The 21,545-nt window shown below is 38.4% G+C and overlaps 1 protein-coding gene across 2 annotated transcripts in view; it reads left to right on the forward strand.

The window, feature by feature from the left end:
• LOC148674999 (PC3-like endoprotease variant B) overlaps positions 1-21,545 on the forward strand; it is a 351,357-nt gene that overhangs the window by 2,836 nt on the left and 326,976 nt on the right. The window contains exons 1-2 of one of the 2 annotated variants that reach the window (XM_088625870.1): positions 1,002-1,101; positions 19,162-19,340. In XM_088625870.1, coding sequence (XP_088481996.1) covers positions 19,164-19,340 — 177 coding nt within the window. In that variant the 5' untranslated portion in view covers positions 1,002-1,101; positions 19,162-19,163. Of the gene's footprint in view, positions 1-1,001; positions 1,102-19,161; positions 19,341-21,545 lie in introns of those variants that run through there. The other variant, XM_088625869.1, reaches the window with a different exon arrangement.

The following is a 21,545-nucleotide window of genomic DNA, read 5'->3' on the forward strand; positions in this document are numbered from 1 at the left end:
AGAAACTAATGTTGCAACATAAAGATAGGATGTGGTCTTCTGCTTTTTGTTTTCCTAACACTGCTTTGCACACAAGTTGTTTTTAAAGGACAATAAACGTCAAGAATGTGTCACCCCAGATGCTGATCCATTTATTTTGTTGAATTCTTTTCTCCATTTCTCTTTCGTTCAAAAGGAGACTCAAAGCCAACTGAATTAACCTCTGTTACAATACTTTTCGGGGTGGAATTATTATTGCACTTTAGACCTTGCAACACTGGATGAAGGAAGTAAAAAAAAACTATAAAGAAAAAGCAAATGGATGTCACCGAATGCAGATTTTCATGAATGCAAGTGCCCATTGCAAAAAATGTTTTAACATATAACTTAACCTCATGAATTAACTATGTGGGAAACTACATGAAAGTGCATTTAAATACAAGAAGAGGAGAAGCTTTACCCAAAAGGTTGTGGGAGTATGGAACAAGTTGTCAGGTCATGTTGAAGCCTTGTTTCTTTCAAGAATCAATTGGATGAGATCCTCAGATCAATTAGCTATTCACTCTTCATGCTGTAGCCTTTCTTATGTTCTCATGAATTAAAGATACATTTTGTTATGTCAGTAAAAGTGCATTGATGAAATTGGAGTCTTTCGGAAGCCTAATATTAATTTACTTTAATAATAATGATAATGAGAAGAAGAAAAATAATTGTTGTTCATGATTCATTTGCCATAGGTGGAGGAATAAATTCAAAGCATTTTGTATTTGTAGAATTTGCCTAAAATGTCAAAAGAAACTGAATTATCAGTCTATCTGTTTTGATTGGTATCTACAGTACCATAGTTTTTCCAATCGCTTGTTCAACTAATTACATGGAAGAGAACTGACAGCAAAAGGGAAACTGAAGACCTTGCTTTGCATGCTGATTGATGTGAATACAACGTTTGTTAGACAGTCACTTTATTTGCATACTGAAAGTAGATTAACTGCGCTGGAAACTATAGAGAGGGCATGTCACTTAAAAATTACACTCAACAAACTGTAGTATGGTGTTAAAGAACTCTGGGACCTCTGCGTGGAGTATATACATTTGAAAACGATCCTGAGGTGACTTCAAAAGGTATTTATGTTTATAAGACAACATTGAATTTGTACCTTATTCAATTTTATTATGGCTGTGTTTTATCTGTGTTTGAATAACTTCAAGAATTTATTAATTTAAAGGTCATTTCCCTTTCATTAAAAATCCAGGGTGTGGACTTGTATTTTTGCACAAGGTCTATGGAGGTACAGTAGTTGTGTTAACTTCTTCTAACCCTTGAATTTTTTGGCAACAGGATTAGACCCTAAACTGTAAGTCTGTTACTCACAGAATACCACAAGTTTACAATCTATATTGTCTACAGTATGAACATTTAGTGAAATGTTGGATATAAAATGAAATGGTTTCAGACTTACACAGTATCATCTGCACAGCACATTATCAATACACTTTAAGTCTTTGGAAAATCTAAGGCAAATCTTAATGTTCTGGAATTCCATGTAAGACAAGAAAATATAAATGTCACATTGGTTCACAATCATACTCAGGTGAACTGTACCTCTGTGGCTACGGTTTTATCTTCCAAATGGGCTCATAATCACAATAATCATAATCACAATGCTAACTAAATGATCCACTTCTTAGTTTAGACGTTTGCTAAACACGCAGCTCTTGGTTTAAAAAACACTCCACATGGAGTGCATTTGTTTCAAGACTGTAAGCATACAGAGTGTAATGGAGTCTATCATCACCTTGCTCATTAAGAATTTCACCTTTATTTCTAACTAAACAGTTCTTAACAGGTGATCAGTTGATGGTGAGCAGACGCAGGTACGAATGACACTGTATCAGGGCAGCTCTGAGTTAGATTTAATGTTTTTCCTTCTGCTTCTGTCCAGCTGGATATATTTCGGCACGCATGCCATTCCAGTCTGGAAACTCGCTAATTAGCACAGGGTTCAAACCAATTACAAGTCTTGTTCAGTTTTTCTTTTTATGAAAAGCAAATTTTAAGAAAGGGCTCGAATAGAAGATTCGGGACACCAGAGTCCTCCTTGGCCTGGATTGAAAACCAGTGGTAACCTGTAACCTTAAGGACATTTTCAGATGTCACTCTTTGATAATAGGTATCTTTTTACTTCTGGCTCAGTGGCACAGTGGTTAGCATTGCTGCCTCATGGCTCTGGAGCACAGGGTTCAATTCCCGGGGTGCTGCCTGCGTGGCATTTGTATGTTCTCTCAGTGTTCGTGTAGCGTTCCTCTGGCTGCTCCTGTTTGCTCACACAGGCCAAAAAAGATACCGGGAGGTTAATCGGCTTCTGGGAAAAGTGGCCCTGGTGTGAGTGTATTTGCCCTGTGATAGACTGGGGTTCCCATCCAGGGTTCGGCCTCCCCCTGCCCATGAATTGGAAGAAGTGGTTCGAAAATCGGTGGACGGATGCTTTGGTCTGTATTATGTTCACAGCAAAGCAACACTTGTCGTGGATTGTAAAAATAACGACAACATTCATTTCATCAATAAATGCACTTGATTTTATTATGCGGCCATAGACCACAACAGGATCTGACATGGCACGTCTCCAGGAGATCTTGAACAACTTCGGCACATAACTAATGCCTTAATATTTGTTTCCATTACTGCTGAAATGGAGGATGTTTAAGATGATGTTTAAGAAGTGTCATGATAACTCACAATTTTGTCTCCAGAGACCCAGATGGCTCAATCAGATACAATCTCTCTTTTTCTGCTCACAGTAGGAAGCTACTCTAGAATTAGAATACCTGTTAAATAGTCTGAATGCTGTGCAATTGTAATCACTGTCTTTTTGACTCTGCCAAAGTTATCACTCATTTGACCAAAGATCAAAGAAAAATCGTCCCCATGGGAACGCTTATTTAATAACAGCTTAAAGAAAAAGACATTGAATACTTTACATTGCCATAGGGACACCTTACTTTGCTACAAAGTAACTTTTCAACAACAAATTATAGTAATACTTCTCAATAGTACTTACAGTGTATGCATTTACCAATGTAGAGAATTACCAATGCAATCAACTCTAATTGCCTATAAAACAGCATTTTGTTTCTTAATGAGCTGCTGGTAGTGTGAATACAATATCATTGATGACATTTAGATATTTCTATAAAGCAAACATCTCATTCATAGAAAACTGTATACTCTATGTGGAGATTTTCTTTTGTGAGATTGATAAAGCCCTCATTACTAACCCCCACATTAATTATTATTAACAAATTAATAACCCCTGGTTTGTTTACACATACTGATATATTTTTCTGTAGCCTTTGATACGTACGGCAAATGCCATTTTCTAGTGTAAAAATAAGACATTTAAAGTTGTTAAAAGTCTTAGAAAAAGCCTTTCAGAAGGTGTTTTGGAGGTAATATAAGAACACGGAAGGTAAAAATAAATGACCATTTAATTTTTTTATATATATAGTATGTCCAGTAAATTAAAGGTTTATTTATTTTAATTTCATGTGTATTCTTTTTTTGTCCAGACACACTATGTGAAATTTATTCAAGATGCAAATGTTGTAAATGCTACATCTTTCTTCAAATTGCTTATTTATAATGCATAAATAAATAATCATATGTATTTTTTCCACTTATTGTGTTTACAATTAAAAATAGTAATGGACTTGAAGTCACATTACCGTTTCACAAATACTAGTGCCTTAAATATTTTTCTGGACTGGAAAATCAATAAGGATAACTGTGCAGTTAATTAAAATTAATGTATATGTAATAGTTGAATTCATTACTAATTATATTATAATCTCCCTTTTTCCACTGAGATACTTATGGAAGCCCGTTTCCGCCAGGAAGGAAAAAAAAACGCTCTATGGTATCTCAGAATTCCGACTTAGTATCTCAGAATTCCGACTTAGTAAGTCAGAATTGCGACTTAGCATCTCAGAATTCCGACTTAGTATCTCAGAATTGCGACTTAGCAACTCAGAATTCCGACTTAGTATCTCAGAATTGCGACTTAGTAACTCAGAATTCCGACTTAGTATCTCAGAATTGCGACTTAGCAACTCAGAATTCCGACTTAGTATCTCAGAATTGCGACTTAGTATCTCAGAATTGCGACTTAGCAACTCAGAATTCCGACTTAGTAACTCAGAATTCCGACTTTATATCTCACATTTGTGACTTCGAAATAGCCGTATTCCATTGTCTGTCCTTTTGTTATTGTAACGGATTCGTGTTCTAGGGATTGTGCCCTCGCCGCTCCCACCCTAGTTCGTGCCTCGCTGCACTGGCTCGAATCTGAGTCTTGCCAGCTGAGCTAAAGAAGACCTTTTTTAAGTAAAAAAGGACATACAATGGAAATACGTAAAAAGTATGTTTCAGCTTTTATAATTGTGAATTCTTCTGGATGTGAAGTGCCTATTTCTGTATCTTATTTCATATTCTGTCTACGTAAATAAAAATTATTTTAAAAAGCCCACCGTGCACTATTCCATCCGGGTACTATGGAAGCCTCACTGGCGGAAATGGGATTCTATAAAAATTAGAGTAATTAATTTGATTTTTATCAGGGCACTGTACAGGACAAGTCTTCAGGCTTATAGATCCTATGATCCTGTACGATTCATGAAAATAGTGTAACGGAACGGCCGACATACAGGTTGTACGATCTGGTTGCAGTACACCACCCTCCCCTGCGCATAACAGGGATGCTGGCCGCCGGGGTTAAAGAAAGTGAGCCAGTGCAGCGAGGCACGAACAAGGGTGGGAGCGGCGAGGGCACAAGCCCTAGAACCCGAATCCGTTACAATAACAAAAGGACAGACAATGAAATATGGCTATTTCGAAGTCACAAATGTGAGAGTTGCTAAGTCGCAATTCTGAGTTGCTAAGTCGCAATTCTGAGATACTAGGTCGGAATTCTGACTTACTACGTCGCAATTCTGAGATACTAAGTCGCAATTCTGAGTTGCTAAGTCGCAATTCTGAGATACTAAGTCGGAATTCTGACTTACTAAGTCGCAATTCTGAGATACTAAGTCGGAATTCTGACTTACTAAGTCGCAATTCTGAGATATTAAGTCGGAATTCTGAGTTGCTAAGTCGCAATTCTGAGATACTAAGTCGGAATTCTGACTTACGAAGTCGCAATTCTGAGATACTAAGTCGGAATTCTGAGTTGCTAAGTCACAATTCTGACTTACTAAGTCGGAATTCTGAGATAGCATAGAGCGTTTTTTTTTCCTCCCTGGCGGAAACGGGCTTCCATAGGGATACTTGTATATGAGCCTTCAGCCATTTCTGTTTCATTAATTTTAGAGTCATTAAATAAAACTGGTTTAGTTTCTAAATTCTAAGAACTTAAGGAGTGTCTGTACTTTAGAGTTTATCCTGTTCCCCTTCCATGTTTCCATGAACTAAAGGGCGTAAAGACTACACAAAGCCTTGCATTCCTGTGTATCTACTGTGTACTGTATTTTATTCTGGAAAGCTGAATAACGCATTAACTGGTGCACTGTACAGACCATCTGAAACCATCTGCATCAAATGCTGTAAACAGGTCTGATCAAAACCAGGTGCCTCGAGTCTTTCATGAGAGACTCGGCACTGTGTGGGCATTTCGAGACGCAAATGGCTGTAAGTCCCAAGGTAGGTTTTACACTTTGCACCCATTTATTTTTCAGTGCAACTGAAAGACGCGGTATTGTGCAGCCCTTACGGCTCGTCCACGGTATCACGTACCCAGTGCAGTGTCATCACAGGGCTGGTGTGAAGACGTTGAAGCTTCTCACGTTTTTTCCGAGGCTCAGTTCAGAACGCGCGCGCCCGCATTTTCCTTAGCTCTAACCACGGCGTCTCTTGTCGATTCTTTCTTTGACCCGGCATCGCTGTAGTTGCGCACAGCCCTCCGCTGCCTTTTGTTGCCATTTAACTGTTAAATCCTTCAATTCTTGCCAAAACGTAAACGAAGGAAGACGAGCAGCAGTGATACCGTAATGTACTTTCATGTACATCATCTTCCCCAAGGAATAATCATAACCAGTACAGAAAACCCCTTGTTATAACAGACTAGTAGGGGTGTCCGATAAAGTAGAAGTCCAGAGTATCTGGATGCCTGGCCTATGGCTTTAGAATCATATGTGATCCTATGTTTTGCTGTTAAAGTCGAGCGTAGCACATTCAATAATTTAAATGGTACAGATAGCTTCACAGCAATTTTATGTTCTAGTGACATAGTGGCAAGTCCATCATGTCTCTCTTGCACCATTGTTGAATGCAGATATGTTTTTATCAGTTTCAACTTTGAAAAGCTATGCTCCCCACTAGCTGCAGAAACTGGCAAAGTTAAAATACAAGGGCTATAGTATGAAAATGTTTGGAAAACTGTCATAGAGTTTATTTTCTCACACTTCAGTGGGATGTTCCTTGAATCGCCTTGAAAATGCCTGAAGCTCACTACACAAATCTGTAGCATCGAACTCTTTTGAATAATAATAATAATAAACTTTATTTTATATAGCGCCTTTAAAGGTGGCTTCTCAAAGCGCTTTACAGGATGACAATAACAATAAATAAGAAGACTACAACAATAAATAAGAAAATTTCACAAGACAGGACACAATTATAATTACAACAATACAACAATAACAATAGAGGAGACCGTGGAAGATGGTATTAAGAAGAGCAGAGGGGTGAAGAATGGAACCAGTTAAGTAAAGGCTTTTCTGAAAAGGAGGGTTTTGAGTCTGGATTTGAAGGAGTTTAGAGAAGGTGACTCTCTAATATCCTTGGGCAAGGAGTTCCAGAGCTTGGGGGCATAGCAGGAGAAGGCCCTGTCGCCCATACAATGTAGACGGGCTTGGGGGACAGTAAGGAGGGCAGAATTTGAAGAGCGGAGGTTGCGAGGTGGGGAGTAGGGCGATAAAAGTTCAGACAGGTATTGAGGTGCCAAGCCATGTAAAGCCTTGTAGGTGAGCATGAGGATTTTAAAGTCTACGCGGAATTTGACCGGAAGCCAGTGCAAGGACTCCAGGATAGGAGTAATGTGAACACTTGCACTAGATCTGGTCAGGATTCTGGCTGCTGAATTTTGGACATACTGCAGCTTGTTCAGAGTAGATTTAGATACCCCAGGGAGCAGAGCATTGCAGTAGTCAATTCGAGAGAATACAAATATGTTGATCAGCTTTTCAGCCACAGTTAATGATAGCATAGGGTGTAGTCTTGTGATATTTCTAAGGTGAAAAAAAGATGTTTTGACAGTATGCTGTACATGTGGGTCGAATGTTAAGCCAGAATCGAATATAACCCCAAGGTTTTTCAATTTTGATTGGAGCTCAAGTACAGAGCCATCTACAGACAGGGTTACAGGACTGGCTTTACGAAGTTGATGGGGGGTACCAATAAGCAAGACTTCAGTCTTGTCACAGTTAAGATGAAGGAAGTTATGAGTCATCCAAATTTTTATGTCAGAGATGCAATTAGATAGAATAGAGACAGCCACATCAGTGTCGGGTTTGGTATGGATGTATATTTGAGTATCGTCAGCGTAAAAATGAAAGCTGAGGCCATGTGATCTTAAAAGCTGACCAAGTGGGAACATGTAAATGCTGAAGAGCAGGGGGCCCAGTATTGAGCCCTGAGGGACACCAGACTTGACAAGACCAATTTCAGACCTGTACCCATTGAGAGAGACAAAGTGACAGCGATCAGTGAGGTAAGACTTAAACCATTTGAGGGCAGTGTCAGAGACTCCAAACACAGTCTCGAGACGAGAAAGCAAGATTTTATGGTCAACAGTGTCAAAGGCAGCACTGAGATCAAGAAGGATGAGTATGGAAAGAGAACCAGAATCAGAAGCTATTAGGAGATCGTTGGTGACTTTGACTAGGGCGGTTTCTGTGCTGTGAAGTTGACGGAAGCCAGATTGGAGGGGTTCGAAAAGGTTGTTTGTCATGAGGTGGTTATGTAACTGAAGTGTGACAGCACGTTCTAGAATTTTAGAGAGAAAGGGTAAGTTGGAGATGGGGCGAAAGTTGTTAAGATTGTCGAGAGCCATGTTAGGCTTCTTTGGCACTGGGGTAATAGCAGCAGTTTTGAGGACCGTTGGTACAATGCCGGTGCTCAAGGATTCATGTATTATATTGAGGACAATGGGACAGAGAGAAGAGAAACAGGACTGGAATAAAGTGGTGGGAATGGGATCTAAAATAGATGTGGTGGGTTTCATGCGCGTAACTAGTTTGTTTAGGGATGCTGAGTCAAGAAGAGAGAAGCTGGAGAGACGGGAACCAGAGAAGTTGGATGAGGAGGGAGGAGGTGTGGAAATTATATCCGTAGTGGAGAGAATGTGATGCCGGATGTTGTCAATCTTAGAACTAAAGAAATCTAAGAATGTGTTGCAAAGTTGTGATGAGGCAGGTAATGTGGTGGGGCAGTTTGGCTTGAGCAGTCTGTTGATGGTGGAGAAAAGATGTCTGGGATTGTTTTGGTGATTTTCAATGATGTGAGAGAAGTAGGTGGATCTAGCAGACTCTATAGTAACCTTATAATCAGATAAGTAATCTCTCCAGGCCTGATAATGTACATTTAGGCCGGAAAGACGCCACCTACGCTCAAGTTTGCGAGAGGCTGCCTTCATGAAACGCAGATGGTCATTGTACCAGGGGGCAGGGCGAGAGAAGGAGATGGTTCGAGTTTTTAAAGGAGCAAAGGTGTCGAGGGTAGATAAAAGAGCATTGTCAAGTAACTGTATTTTGTCCTCTAGAGGGTCAGAGGAAGAGAAACAGGATAAGGAGGACAGAACAGAATTTGCAAACCTTGGGTGATCAATTGATCGCCAGTTGCGGAAATTTACAGAGCGTGAGGGGGAAGTGTTAGAAACAGGTAATTCCAGATTGAAGAGAATGGCTAAGTGGTCAGAGAGGCCTAGATCAAGGGGGGAGCAGTGGGAGACAAAGGAGTCATTTGCAATAATTAGATCTAAGGTGTGTCCTTTGTTATGTGTAGGGGTACAAACAAACTGAGTAAGGTCAAAGCATCCCAAAAGAGAAAGGAAGTCTTTAGCCAGACTGGAGGAAGTTGAATCAATGTGTATATTAAAGTCCCCTAGAATAAGGATCCTTTTAAATGTAAGGGATAAGAATGAGAGAAAATCAGCAAACTCACCTAAGAAGACTCCACTGGGTTTGGGTGGTCTGTAAACTGTGGCAATAATAGTAGATTGGGGGATAGAAACATTTAAAACAAGACACTCAAAAGAAGAGGGAGGAGGTATAGCTATAGGACTTAGACTGTAAAAAAGGTTGTAAATAACAATGATGCCCCCGCCTCTGCCTGAAAGACGCGGAAGGTCAAAGAAACCATATCCAGGAGGAACTAGTTGGTTGAATAGGAGTCCATCGAATTTTAATAAGTCAACGCCAACTCCAGCTTTTTAAGAAAAATTGCTTATCTGTTTTGCTGTTTTCTTTTGCAAGCTGTGTATATCCTATAGAAAGTCACATACTAAAACTAACCACTGCATCTGTTTAAATCTTTCACCAAAAATGTGAATAGCAGTGTCAAGGACTGAAAAGTAGAAATTCACTGTAAAGTTATAAGTTATGTTTTGAGTTATGAATGCATGTCTAGTACTTCATAAAAAGAAAAACTGTTGTTTTTTTTGTCGAATGCAAACTGGCTCAAATTCAGTTTGGAGAATGAATTTGAAAAATTGCCTCAAATTGTCTCATGTTTCATAACTGATGGGTTGAAGATTAATGTCCCTCCTGCATACACTGCTGTTGTATATTGAGTGGTATTTTACCTCCATTGCTCCACCCAACTGTATAAATAGGAACCAGCATTGCCGGGGTAATCTCTGTAATGCACAGGCATCCCCTCTATGGGGCAGAGTCACATGCTCTCTCATCTACCTACTGTAGCACCACAGAAACTAGGATAAACTCCAGCTGGGTGAGCTAATCTGGCTCACATATGGAAATAATTTATATGGACATATATGAATATGGACATTACCTATCTAAATTATCTTTAGTTAGTAGTACTCATGGTAGATTATTGATTATACATTTGGTAGAGTTGTGGTAGCAGTACTTTTATTTTTTTCCAAAAAGTATCTTTTAAAAGATACTTTTAATCTTGTCTCAGGCTATTATTGTTGCATTTATACAGCCTCTTACGGTGGATGCCAATGTGATTTATTTGTTTGCTCTCGTGCAGCTCTCTTGTGTAATTTATTCTTAGTTATACAGTGCTCAACTACAAATCTTTGATGGCAGAAAGATTGAATGATCCAAAGAAGAATCAGTGTTCCTCTTCCATTCCCTGTATATTCTCCTCCCTTGCTTCTCAATGGTAGAACAAACAACAATCTGAAATCTTCAGCCCCTAAACCATCTTTCAACACTTGCTCTAGACACAGCTCTCAACTACGATCTTCAGTAACTCTGTTTTGCAGTGTATAATGCAAACTAGTAATGCAACCTAATGCACTTATTCGATGAAAGCATGGAATGCACACTTGCAAGGTGGATTCATTTTATCCAGCAATCTGTGCACTGCTTTAGTTCTCACTGTGTTGTTTTATTTGTGCAGCACGTTTGTTATATCATGTTGCACTTCCAGTTTGTTTGCAGCCATATTATCATTTTCTTAATTAATTTTTATTGAAATTTAAATTTTCTGTTGCTCTCAATAGAGTCCCCCTCTGATGTCCAAGTCCTCTACTGTGTCCAGTGGTGTGCCAGGTATAACGATGCATTGTCCATTTTTTCCCCTGTTATTGAGCCCCCTCACAGTCTCAAGCCTAGTTAAACCTGTCCTGCAATCCCACGTCTCCTCTGAGCTGTGTGGTAATTGATGGGTGTCTACCCAAAAAAGTGTGTCAGTAGTCTTGGTTGATTGACACCTGCCCCACTGTTTGCTCTAGGAAGTCCTTTGAGGGGAAACAAAGAAGAAAGCAGCAAGACCACACACCAACCCAAACAACAGCACTGCATATGTAAACTCAATATAGCTCATGCCCTGTCCCCAACTCTTTTCACTTTTGCCAGTCTGTGGCACTTGCACTTAATGTAGATTTCTTGGATTGGAATTTGCTCTGAATAACGGCATCTGCTAAGGAAATTTATATTCCTGTTCTACTCTGGCAGGCTAAAATAACTAAGTCTTTTAAGTCTTTATACAACACAGAAGACTAGAGGGAGACAGCTTAGTCAAAGCCAACCCAGTAGGCCTTTTCAGAATCAACAGTGATTCTGAAACACAAATATCAAATGGAAGCTAAGAAGAAGTGCATCGCAAGCAATCCACTGAAGCTCAGCAGGTGTGAGCCTGGTCCTATACTTGGATGGGAGACCTCCTAAGGTTGCTGCTGGAAGAGGTGTTAGTGGGGCCAGCAAGGGGGGCCTGCGGTCTATGTGGGTCCTAAGGCCCCAGTATAGTGACGGGGACAACAAACTTTGAAAAGGTGCCGTCTTTCGAATGAGACGTAAAAATCGAGATCCTGACTCTCTGTGGTCATTAAAAATTTCAGGACATTTCTCGAAAGAGTAGGGGTGTAACCCCGGTGTCCAGGCCAAATTTCCCATTGGCTTTACCAATCGTGGCCTCCTAATTATTGGCCTCATCACTCTGTTCTCCTCCACACTGAAAGCTGGTGTGTGTGGAGCATACTGGAGCACTATGGCTGCTGTCGCATCATCCAGGTGGGGCTGCACATTGGTGGTGGTGGAGGAGAGTCCCCATTACCTGTAAAGTGCTTTGAGTGGAGTGTCCAGAAAAGCGCTATATAAGTGTAAGCAATTATTATAATTATAAAGCATAGAAGCTGTAAGACACTTATCTTCCTGAATAAACTGCTCAGCCATGTTTACAAAGTGATGCCCTGGCCTCTTTGAGGAAATGATTGTATGAGGTCCTATAATCAATTCACTATTAGCAAAACATTAGCCAGGATAACTGAATGGCCTCCTCTCAGTTGTTACCCTTCTTAAGGGGAACAAATAACCACAATCCATTGTTTGTTGTTTATGAATACACAGGATAGCTGGCCATTTCCTCAGCTCAAGTGCTGTCAGATAATAATAGGAGAGGACCACTTTCATCAACTTATCATCTCAGTGATGGGCGCCACCTGCCCTACCACATAGTAGATCAAGGGTAGAAGTGAGAAATTGCTTCATCAGTTTAATTAAGGGGGGGGACTTTTTAGATAGGCTAGTTTTGGTTTTGGTTTGTTTTTTTTTTCTTATCCACAGAACCCCACCTCCCTCACCAAAGTTTCTGACCTTGTTTCTTTATGTTCGTTCCTTTGTGCCATGGCCCATTCCTGTGGAGACTGGCTACTGTAAATTACCTCACTAGGAATGGTCCAACCGCAGCTGAATATTTAATGTTATATATTTGATGTTTTACCAGTGACTTTCACATCTAACATAAATACAGCAACACCATATCCTTTATTCCAAACATTCCGAGTAAGGCAATTGAGCTAAGAAGTGCAAATCAATTAATCCCGACTGAATCTCAGCTGTCCCCATTTAATGCAAGCAATATCAATTCAAACTGATCAACAGAAGAAATGAATCACCCTAAATAAAAATGGAAAAAAGTACATGGACTTTCAATTTCAAGTAAATGTTTTTACTTTGATCCCATTTTACTTTGATGTTGACTGCACACAGGTGATGAGATGAAATAATGAATTTAAAACCTGTTTAAATATGTGGAAATAAACCAGTTTTGTAACCACTTGTTACCAAAAGCACAGTGACTTCCTGCACTCAGTATGTTGCGCTATACCTCAAGTGGATTTGCCAGTAGTAGTGCCAAGTCTTCTTTGTAGATATATTGAGTAAACCACCCTGGTACTCTACAACAGATTAATCAATAGGTAGGTCCAGGTGTAAAAGCCTGAAAAGAAAACTAGTGGAATATGTACAGTGTTCCATTGAACAAGTGCTTGGATCCCCTGTTTCCTGTGAGTTCATCCTGACAACATGCCAGCAGGACAACACATATCCTCATACTTCAATGTGAAATTAATAATCTAGATGCCCTGCTCTTCTGAGCATTCCCATTGGACAGGCCAATCTTATTTCATTAAAATAAGAAAGAAGGAATTAGGAAGATCCACCAGTAGTGGACTGAGCCACGTGTTCTTTAGCTATGAATTAAGGCGTCAAACATAACTGCCTCCAGTTACAATGAATTGCAAACACATGTTAAAATGGATTAGAAAGAAAGGTCAAGAAACAAATAGGAATATTGTGATGCGGTATAGATTATTTTTATCAGTATTGCATCCCAAGACGTACACTAAAGGATGAAATAGTGTCTCAGAACATTTTTGGATGATGAAATTAAAACATCTAATATATATTGAACATCAATATTAATTTGTCACTCTTTTTTAGAAAAATAAAATATACAGATTTTGTATATGGATTAAATATCTTTGGCATCATTGTGATTAATTGATCAAATCATCACAGACGAGCAGCAAGGTACTGCGATTATTATATACAACAAACCAATCAATGCATGGGGCAAAGTGTGATGGCCTCCGTAGGGCTGTCTAGTTGCAATAGAACTCCACTTGGAGGGATTGGTGGCCACCTCACTGCCAGGTGGTGCATTGAACAAATCCTAGGATGTCACTTGCCCTTCCTGTGGGCTCATCCTGATGTGCCAACATTCTGGCTGGATAACACCTTTACTTAGCTGCTCATATAACAACAGCTTTATTGGAAGATGATAACGTGACAGTTATGCAGTGGATGCCTTACTCACCAGACATAAGCACAATTGTATACGTTGGGATAAACTGGGATAACATACTGTATGGCTTCTAGGGGTTCAAATACCAGTGAACAGGAACTAGTCTAACCAGAATCAACAAGAGGGATCAAGTACAGTCTCACAAGACGTAATTAACAACCTGGCGCAAATAATGCATCATGAATATACAGCTTGTATTGCCTCCAACAGTGGCCACACATTTATTAGGCTACTAGCCTGTGACTTTCATGGTATAACTGGTGTTGATGATGAATGTTAATTAGCATAATACATTTACCTATGTAGGTACGTTTTTGTGATAATAATTTGCAAACTGGTTGTATTTATAAATCGTTCTTGTTTTGATGCCCAGTGTAGACAGTAATTGTCATTTAAAATAATATTTAGCCTTAATACAGATTTTAAACAGAAGTTACTCGTACCATCATTTTAATGTTGAAAAATATAAAATTGTAGACCAAAATTTGTAGGAAACTTACAGTACTTTGTCAATATTATACATAGCCCAACTAGATGTACATTCTTAATCTGACACCAACTTTAAAAATCACACAATAACAATCAAATAATAATATTATTGATTTCTATTAATATAGTTGGTGGGTCTAAAAAGACCACTTTCAAGGTTTAATCTTAGTTCACTGGCTTCTGCTAACCATTGTCAGATGTGTATTAACAAATGGACTCAACAAGACAACTAACTGGTTGTGATGGGTGATGAGCTAAGAGCTGTGTACAGCTATGCAATTAGTCTGTTGAATATACTTTAAATATCTGTTGTCAAATCTTAATTTAAAACATATTTTCTATTATATAATGTTTATAGTAAATTCTGTACATTTGTCTTGCATGGTTTAAGTAAATTCATATATTGTACATTTGCAGAGAGGCATCAAACAAGCAACAGTTGCTTTTGGATCTTATAGTTGTGTTATGTTTTTAATGCCTGTATATATGTTATTGAATAGTCAAAATGGCACCCCATACCATATGCAGTTTTGAAACAAGACACCAACAACTGTTTGGTGTTCTGCTGAAACACATCAACTGTGTTGTACAGTAGAATCTCATTACAGCAAAAAAATACATTTTGCATTTTGTTCATTACTGTGAAAATGTGTTAGAATGAGAAATCGTGTATCCATCACCTCTCCTCCCCCTCTTACAGCATTTAAGAGCATGTATGACAAAATAAACAGCAGATATCAAAGCTGAAACATAATCGGTGTAAAACATATGGCTTTGCTCAATCCATAGAGAAGAAAACGTTTTAGTACACCACAACAGTGCTGTCAGTAGTAACACTATCATAAGTCAGTGCTTTTCATATTATACACAATTATGTCTATCCACAGAACTACAAACTGGTTGTCACCATATAATGAGCGTTTATCCTTAAGTCAATTTGTTTACTTTATGTGAGAAATTTGAGTTTTTATTTCAATTTCAGATATTAATTTCACAATTATGTCATCAAGTCTTGTCTTGATTTCATGAAGTGTATTTTAATAAGAATATTAAAAAAAATGTGACAAACAAGTGGAGGCCATTTCGCCCGTTCAGCCCATTTAGCAGTGAGTAGCTAATTCATCTAAAGGTCTTATCCGGCTGTTTCTCAAAAGAAGCCAGTTACAGCAGGTTGTAACATACTCCCACAAGCCTTTGGGTAGAGAAATAACTACTCGTTTTGGTTTTGCTGTAAATACGCTTCCATATAATCTCCACATTTGTCCTCTGGTTAAGGTTTTATTGTTCATTTAGAAAAAGTCTGCTTTGTCAACTTTGTCAATAATTTTAAGAGTTCTGAAGACTTGTATTAGGTGCCCTCATAATGTTCTCTGTTCAAGACTGAAAAGGTTAATTTACTTCAGTCTGTCTGTGTGGGACATCCCTGGTGTATAACTGGTTGGACTGATTCCAGAGCAGCTAAATGGTTTTTTATTACATGGTGATGGGAATTTTGCATAATATTCTAAAAGTGGCCTTATTTATACATTCTACAATTTTAAGATAATGTCCTTTGATTTAACTTATGTGCTTTATAAATAACTATATATCTTAATATACTGTAATATTGTTTGGCTTTTTAACTGCTTTCTTACATCGTATACAAGATGTATGTTTCAACATATCACCGAAGTCCTTTATCAGTACCCTTTCTATCTCGGTTCTTCTCATTGTGTATTGATTGTTTATGTTTTGTTCCCTACATGCAAAACACTGCACTTTAAATTTCATCTGCCTTTTACATTACACATCGCCTGCCAGGGGGATACTTTGTGTCCCTGATCGTTGTAGCTTGTTCAAAAAATTGGTAAGTTGTTAGGTAAGACCTACAGTACCTTTGCTAAATCCGTGCTGACTATTTCCTAGGATCTTATCTCCATGTAGCTGATTTCTAGTCTAGTTCTAATTTTTGTTTGCCTCATCTTACATGTAATAAATATCGGTGTATAATGTTTGGTTTTGTCAGCCTTCTTGTAGAAGGGTACACCATTAGGAATTCTTCACTCCATGTGTGCTACAGGTACCTCTTTTTAGTGTGGCGGTTGAAAGAGTAGCCTCAATGGCTTCTGAATAGCATCTCATGTTTCCTTGAGTACAACTGGGAGGGTGCCATGGGGCCCTGGAGATTTTTAAATCTTGAATGTTTCTGGTACGAGAACCCCTCTTCTGCCTCTTATATGCTTACACTATTTAATAAAGAACCTGATACAGGATGTCAAATGAGTAAAATACACATTCAGTGCATTTCGCATTATTGTCCCAGGTCCGTTTGACTTTAGCCTTGAAACCCCCGCAGCTGAAGTCCATGTAATCATGACTGATTGGTGGAGGTAAAATGGTGGATTGCTAGCCTGGAGGGATCTTTGTTTTTGACATGTTCCCTGAAACAGGTGTCCAGTCTTCTTCCCATTTCTTCCATGTAAATGACGGCGCAAGAGATGTGGCTACTAGAGAAGTGTACTTTCCTCTGGATGAAGCTCCAGTGGGAGCCAGAGTGACCAGGTATACACATGCTGCTGGATATGTACAGTATCTGCAGGCGATAAAGCTCCCTCTGCTGCAGCAGAAAGTGCCTGGTCAGGATGGAGGCTGCAGATTGTTTTGGGAAGAGGATTCAGCAGGTTGCATAGACTAGGTGTTTAGAGGTACAAGAAGATCAGAGGCGTGGAAAACAGTTGTTACTGTAAGCTTCCAAAATAAAGATGGTTTATTTGTCGGTCTTGATAATAGATGGGGTGTGAGAAGGGAAGGGTGGGACCAAAGGAATAAGATTCTGGGTGAAGATATATCTTTGTAAAGGAAAGGCTTTGCTTTGGAAGTTGGTCTCATTGCTGCATGACTGAGAACTGTGAAAAAGGAACTTTAACGTTTTTGGGAAGGAAGGAAATGTAAAGGAGATAAATGTGTGAATCTGTGGATTTGTAATACACAGAAAGGTTCTGTCTTGAGTAGTAAATTAAAGACATGTTCAGAAAGAACAGAGTGGAATAAAACTCCTTGTTCCTGTTCATCCTGCACCTTGACGCAGCTCCCCAATTTACATTGTGAAAACCTGATATTGAAAATTAATTTTCATTGCTTCAATGAAACATATGAACATTTTTTAATATAAGAAACAGAGTTCTTATGTTTGCACTATACTAGATCACTAATACCATTGCTTGTGGTCACAGAGGAACCTAGTAAGGTCATTTTGAAGGGTCAAACTCTAGTGCCATAGCTAGAGAGGACATTGTTAATAATAATAATAATAATAATAATAATAATAATAATAATAATAATAATAATAAACTTTATTTTATATAGCGCCTTTAAAGGTGGCTTCTCAAAGCGCTTTACAGGATGACAATAACAATAAATAAGAAGACTACAACAATAAATAAGAAAATTTCACAAGACAGGACACAATTATAATTACAACAATACAACAATAACAATAGAGGAGACCGTGGAAGATGGTATTAAGAAGAGCAGAGGGGTGAAGAATGGAACCAGTTAAGTAAAGGCTTTTCTGAATAGGAGGGTTTTGAGTCTGGATTTGAAGGAGTTTAGAGAAGGTGACTCTCTAATATCCTTGGGCAAGGAGTTCCAGAGCTTGGGGGCATAGCAGGAGAAGGCCCTGTCGCCCATACAATGTAGACGGGCTTGGGGGACAGTAAGGAGGGCAGAATTTGAAGAGCGGAGGTTGCGAGGTGGGGAGTAGGGCGATAAAAGTTCAGACAGGTATTGAGGTGCCAAGCCATGTAAAGCCTTGTAGGTGAGCATGAGGATTTTAAAGTCTACGCGGAATTTGACCGGAAGCCAGTGCAAGGACTCCAGGATAGGAGTAATGTGAACACTTGCGCTAGATCTGGTCAGGATTCTGGCTGCTGAATTTTGGACATACTGCAGCTTGTTCAGAGTAGATTTAGATACCCCAGGGAGCAGAGCATTGCAGTAGTCAATTCGAGAGAATACAAATATGTTGATCAGCTTTTCAGCCACAGTTAATGATAGCATAGGGCGTAGTCTTGCGATATTTCTAAGGTGAAAAAAAGATGTTTTGACAGTATGCTGTACATGTGGGTCGAATGTTAAGCCAGAATCGAATATAACCCCAAGGTTTTTCAATTTTGATTGGAGCTCAAGTACAGAGCCATCTACAGACAGGGTTACAGGACTGGCTTTACGAAGTTGATGGGGGGTACCAATAAGCATGACTTCAGTCTTGTCACAGTTAAGATGAAGGAAGTTTTGAGTCATCCAAATTTTTATGTCAGAGATGCAATTAGATAGAATAGAGACAGCCACATCTGTTTCTCCTTATATTTGCAAAGTGATTAGTTTTGTGTTAATATTTTTAAATTAAAAAATTTGTATTAAAGGGTGTTATGTTTCTTTATATCATTTTTTTTCTGAGAAAGTAAAATCATCTGGAAATTAATTTTCCAGAAATTTTCGGATGTTAATGGTGGCTAACACGAGAATATCCACAGTATGTCTCCATGGATATGTGTAATTTTAATTCATATAAGTTAGATATTTAATGCAACAAGATTTGTTGTAAGTTGTTTAAGAGGAACTGCCAACAGTAATACAGTTCACCCTAATGCAAACTTCAACCCGTGTCATCACTCAGATTTTATCTCAAGCTGAAAGTGAATACATTGTGTTTAAAGCTTCAGCAAAATACTTTTTGTTGTATTTTACTGTATACAAATGTTGTAAGGCAGAATAAATAGTAAGTCACACTGGGTGTGTAAATAGAGCCATTAGGAGAGGACGTAGTTGTGTGCAGCTGTAGAAGGACTCACCCTTCTCTGCCCCTGTGCTTCTCTCTGCTGCAGCAATGGAGGGGTGGGTGGCTCTGCTGCTCCTGATGTACCACACGCAGCAGTGGCACACTGTCGCCACCAGAGGGCAGAACAGCATCAAGTCCCACATCTTCTACGCTATAGAAATGGAAGGAGGCAGCCCAGCTGCCAGAGCCTTGGCCAAGCAGCATGGATTGCAGTTCATTTCAAAGGTCAGCGCATATTTAAACTTGCTTTATTACTTCCACCTATATGCCTACGATTTTCATTTTTTAAATCAGTTTACTGAGGATCTTTTATAGACAGAAATATGAAAGTGCTGACTTTCATTTCCATTTGGGGATATCAGGCTTTTATCAAATTACAGCAGCGGCTTTTCTGAATATTTCATATCTGATCAGAAAGGAAATCCAAAAAAAGGTTTTACCTTCTTTACAGGAATTATATTACATGAAATTCTTCAGCAGAGAATTTTGATTTAATTAATTTTTTATTGAATGTAGAGGTGAAACCTGTTCTATATCAATTAACTTTTGCAGATTTTTTTTCCTTATGATTTGCTGTATCACATTCAATCTATGTGTTATACAATATTCAGTGTGAAATGTGTGTAATTCTAAATACGTGCGGTGCTCAAAAAAGGTATCTAAATGTCAGTTTTTGTGTCTTGCAACTTGCTCTGCATATTAATGGTGAAAATGTAAGGTTTTTGTCTCTCATCTTTAATGTCTTTTTAACAGAAGCCTTTTAATTAAGTGCATGTTTTAAGTTGTTTAAATTTTAAATAAGTTTTGGTTTGGTGAGACTGGAAATATTTGCACTTGTTATCATGATTTTTCTTTGAGTTCAGGACTCAAAAGTTGATGTTGGCCTTGCTGGTCTTCAGAGTACCATACTGTATATTTGCTAATATTTCTTCATTTTGTGTTACCTTTGATAGTGATAGTGTTTTTTTTTGTGTGTGCATGTTTCATGTTCTCTCAAACTATTTTTTTTTGCTGTCAAGTAGTTTAGTTTGTGTTCAGATTTAATCAGTTACAAAAAAGTCTTCACCTGACTTTATCAACTACCTATTTACCTGTTGTAAAATATACCTGTTTGTCTCTATACAGTATATTTATGCAGTTTCGTAGGCATGAACTCTCAGTTCAGACCCCTCTGACACCACCCCAGCCCCCCTAAACAATTTCCCTAGGAAGACCTCAGAGAAAAAAAAAGAGCTTTTTTAAGAATCGCTGTTAAAACATTCTCTTAATATAGTTTATGATCAATGAACACTATCATAACAGAAAGTGGTAAGGAATACATTTCTAGATCATATAAAGTTTTTTTCAAGACAATACTTTGCAGCAAAGGATCATTAATGATTCTGGGCAGCTCAGCTTGTCAACTAACGTCTGCTCACCCATCTTGATATGTTATATTATTTACTGTTTATAGAGGAAAATAGACAGCTTGAAACACGTCATAAGCTAGTAATACAGAAACAGCAAAAGGTTATGAGTGATTTTATATATTGCAAAACTGAAGGCTGAGAAATATATAGTCATTCTGAAACTTGAGCTGCTGTTTTCTTGTGTAATATACAGTACGTCATCTGATATTCATGCACTTTAGGCCTGTTGTAAAGCATACCTTCAGTCATTTTGTGGCTTTTGAGGATGAATGTCAAATAAGCTTGAACAGTAACACACAGCGCTTTGTAGAGTACTACAGGGTTTTATGCAAGTGAGTTTGTGATGGTGCCTGTTCTGTTTAAGCAGGTTGATTTAAACATTGAAGGACACTATGAAAGAGGAGAGAAGTGAAAAGGCAGCCCATTCAGTTCCCCCGCAGTACAACAGCAAATTTTCACAAATGATCATCATCAATTTTCACAACTGCATTTAAATTGTGCAGTGAGTGGGAAAAACTACACTGATTAACAGTTATTCCATTATCACATGGAATGCTTGGTGTTCTTGTAACATGATGTACAGTAAAGGGAAATATTGCCGGAAATATGCCTTAATCACTGTTCATAGCATTACATAGTTATGAATGTAGCTTTGAAGAATAAGAGTCTGGGTTTTTTTGTTTTAGTCACACTAAAAATGTAGCACTCATCTGTCATGTTTTAGAGCAACTGTTGCTTAAACCATACTTTTAATTTTAAAAAAACAAAAAGCAAACATATACAAATATGAGAATATACAAGTTACAAGCAAGAGTATCCTCTTCAGTTTATCTAGCTTACAGTATTTAGTTGCTAATGACTAATTGATCCAAGTATCTCATTAAGGTGTTTCTTGAAAGAAACCAGGGTGTCGGCTTTGACAGTGTGGGTAGCTTGTTCCAGACTCCCACAACCCTTTATGAAAACAAGTACAGTACCACTTATTCTAACTTTTAAATGTACTTCTTAGTTTCTATTAGTA

This window comes from Lepisosteus platostomus, chromosome 3, assembly GCF_059453375.1.
Source record: "Lepisosteus platostomus isolate fLepPlt1 chromosome 3, fLepPlt1.hap1, whole genome shotgun sequence".
Taxonomy (NCBI): Eukaryota; Metazoa; Chordata; class Actinopteri; order Semionotiformes; family Lepisosteidae; genus Lepisosteus; species Lepisosteus platostomus.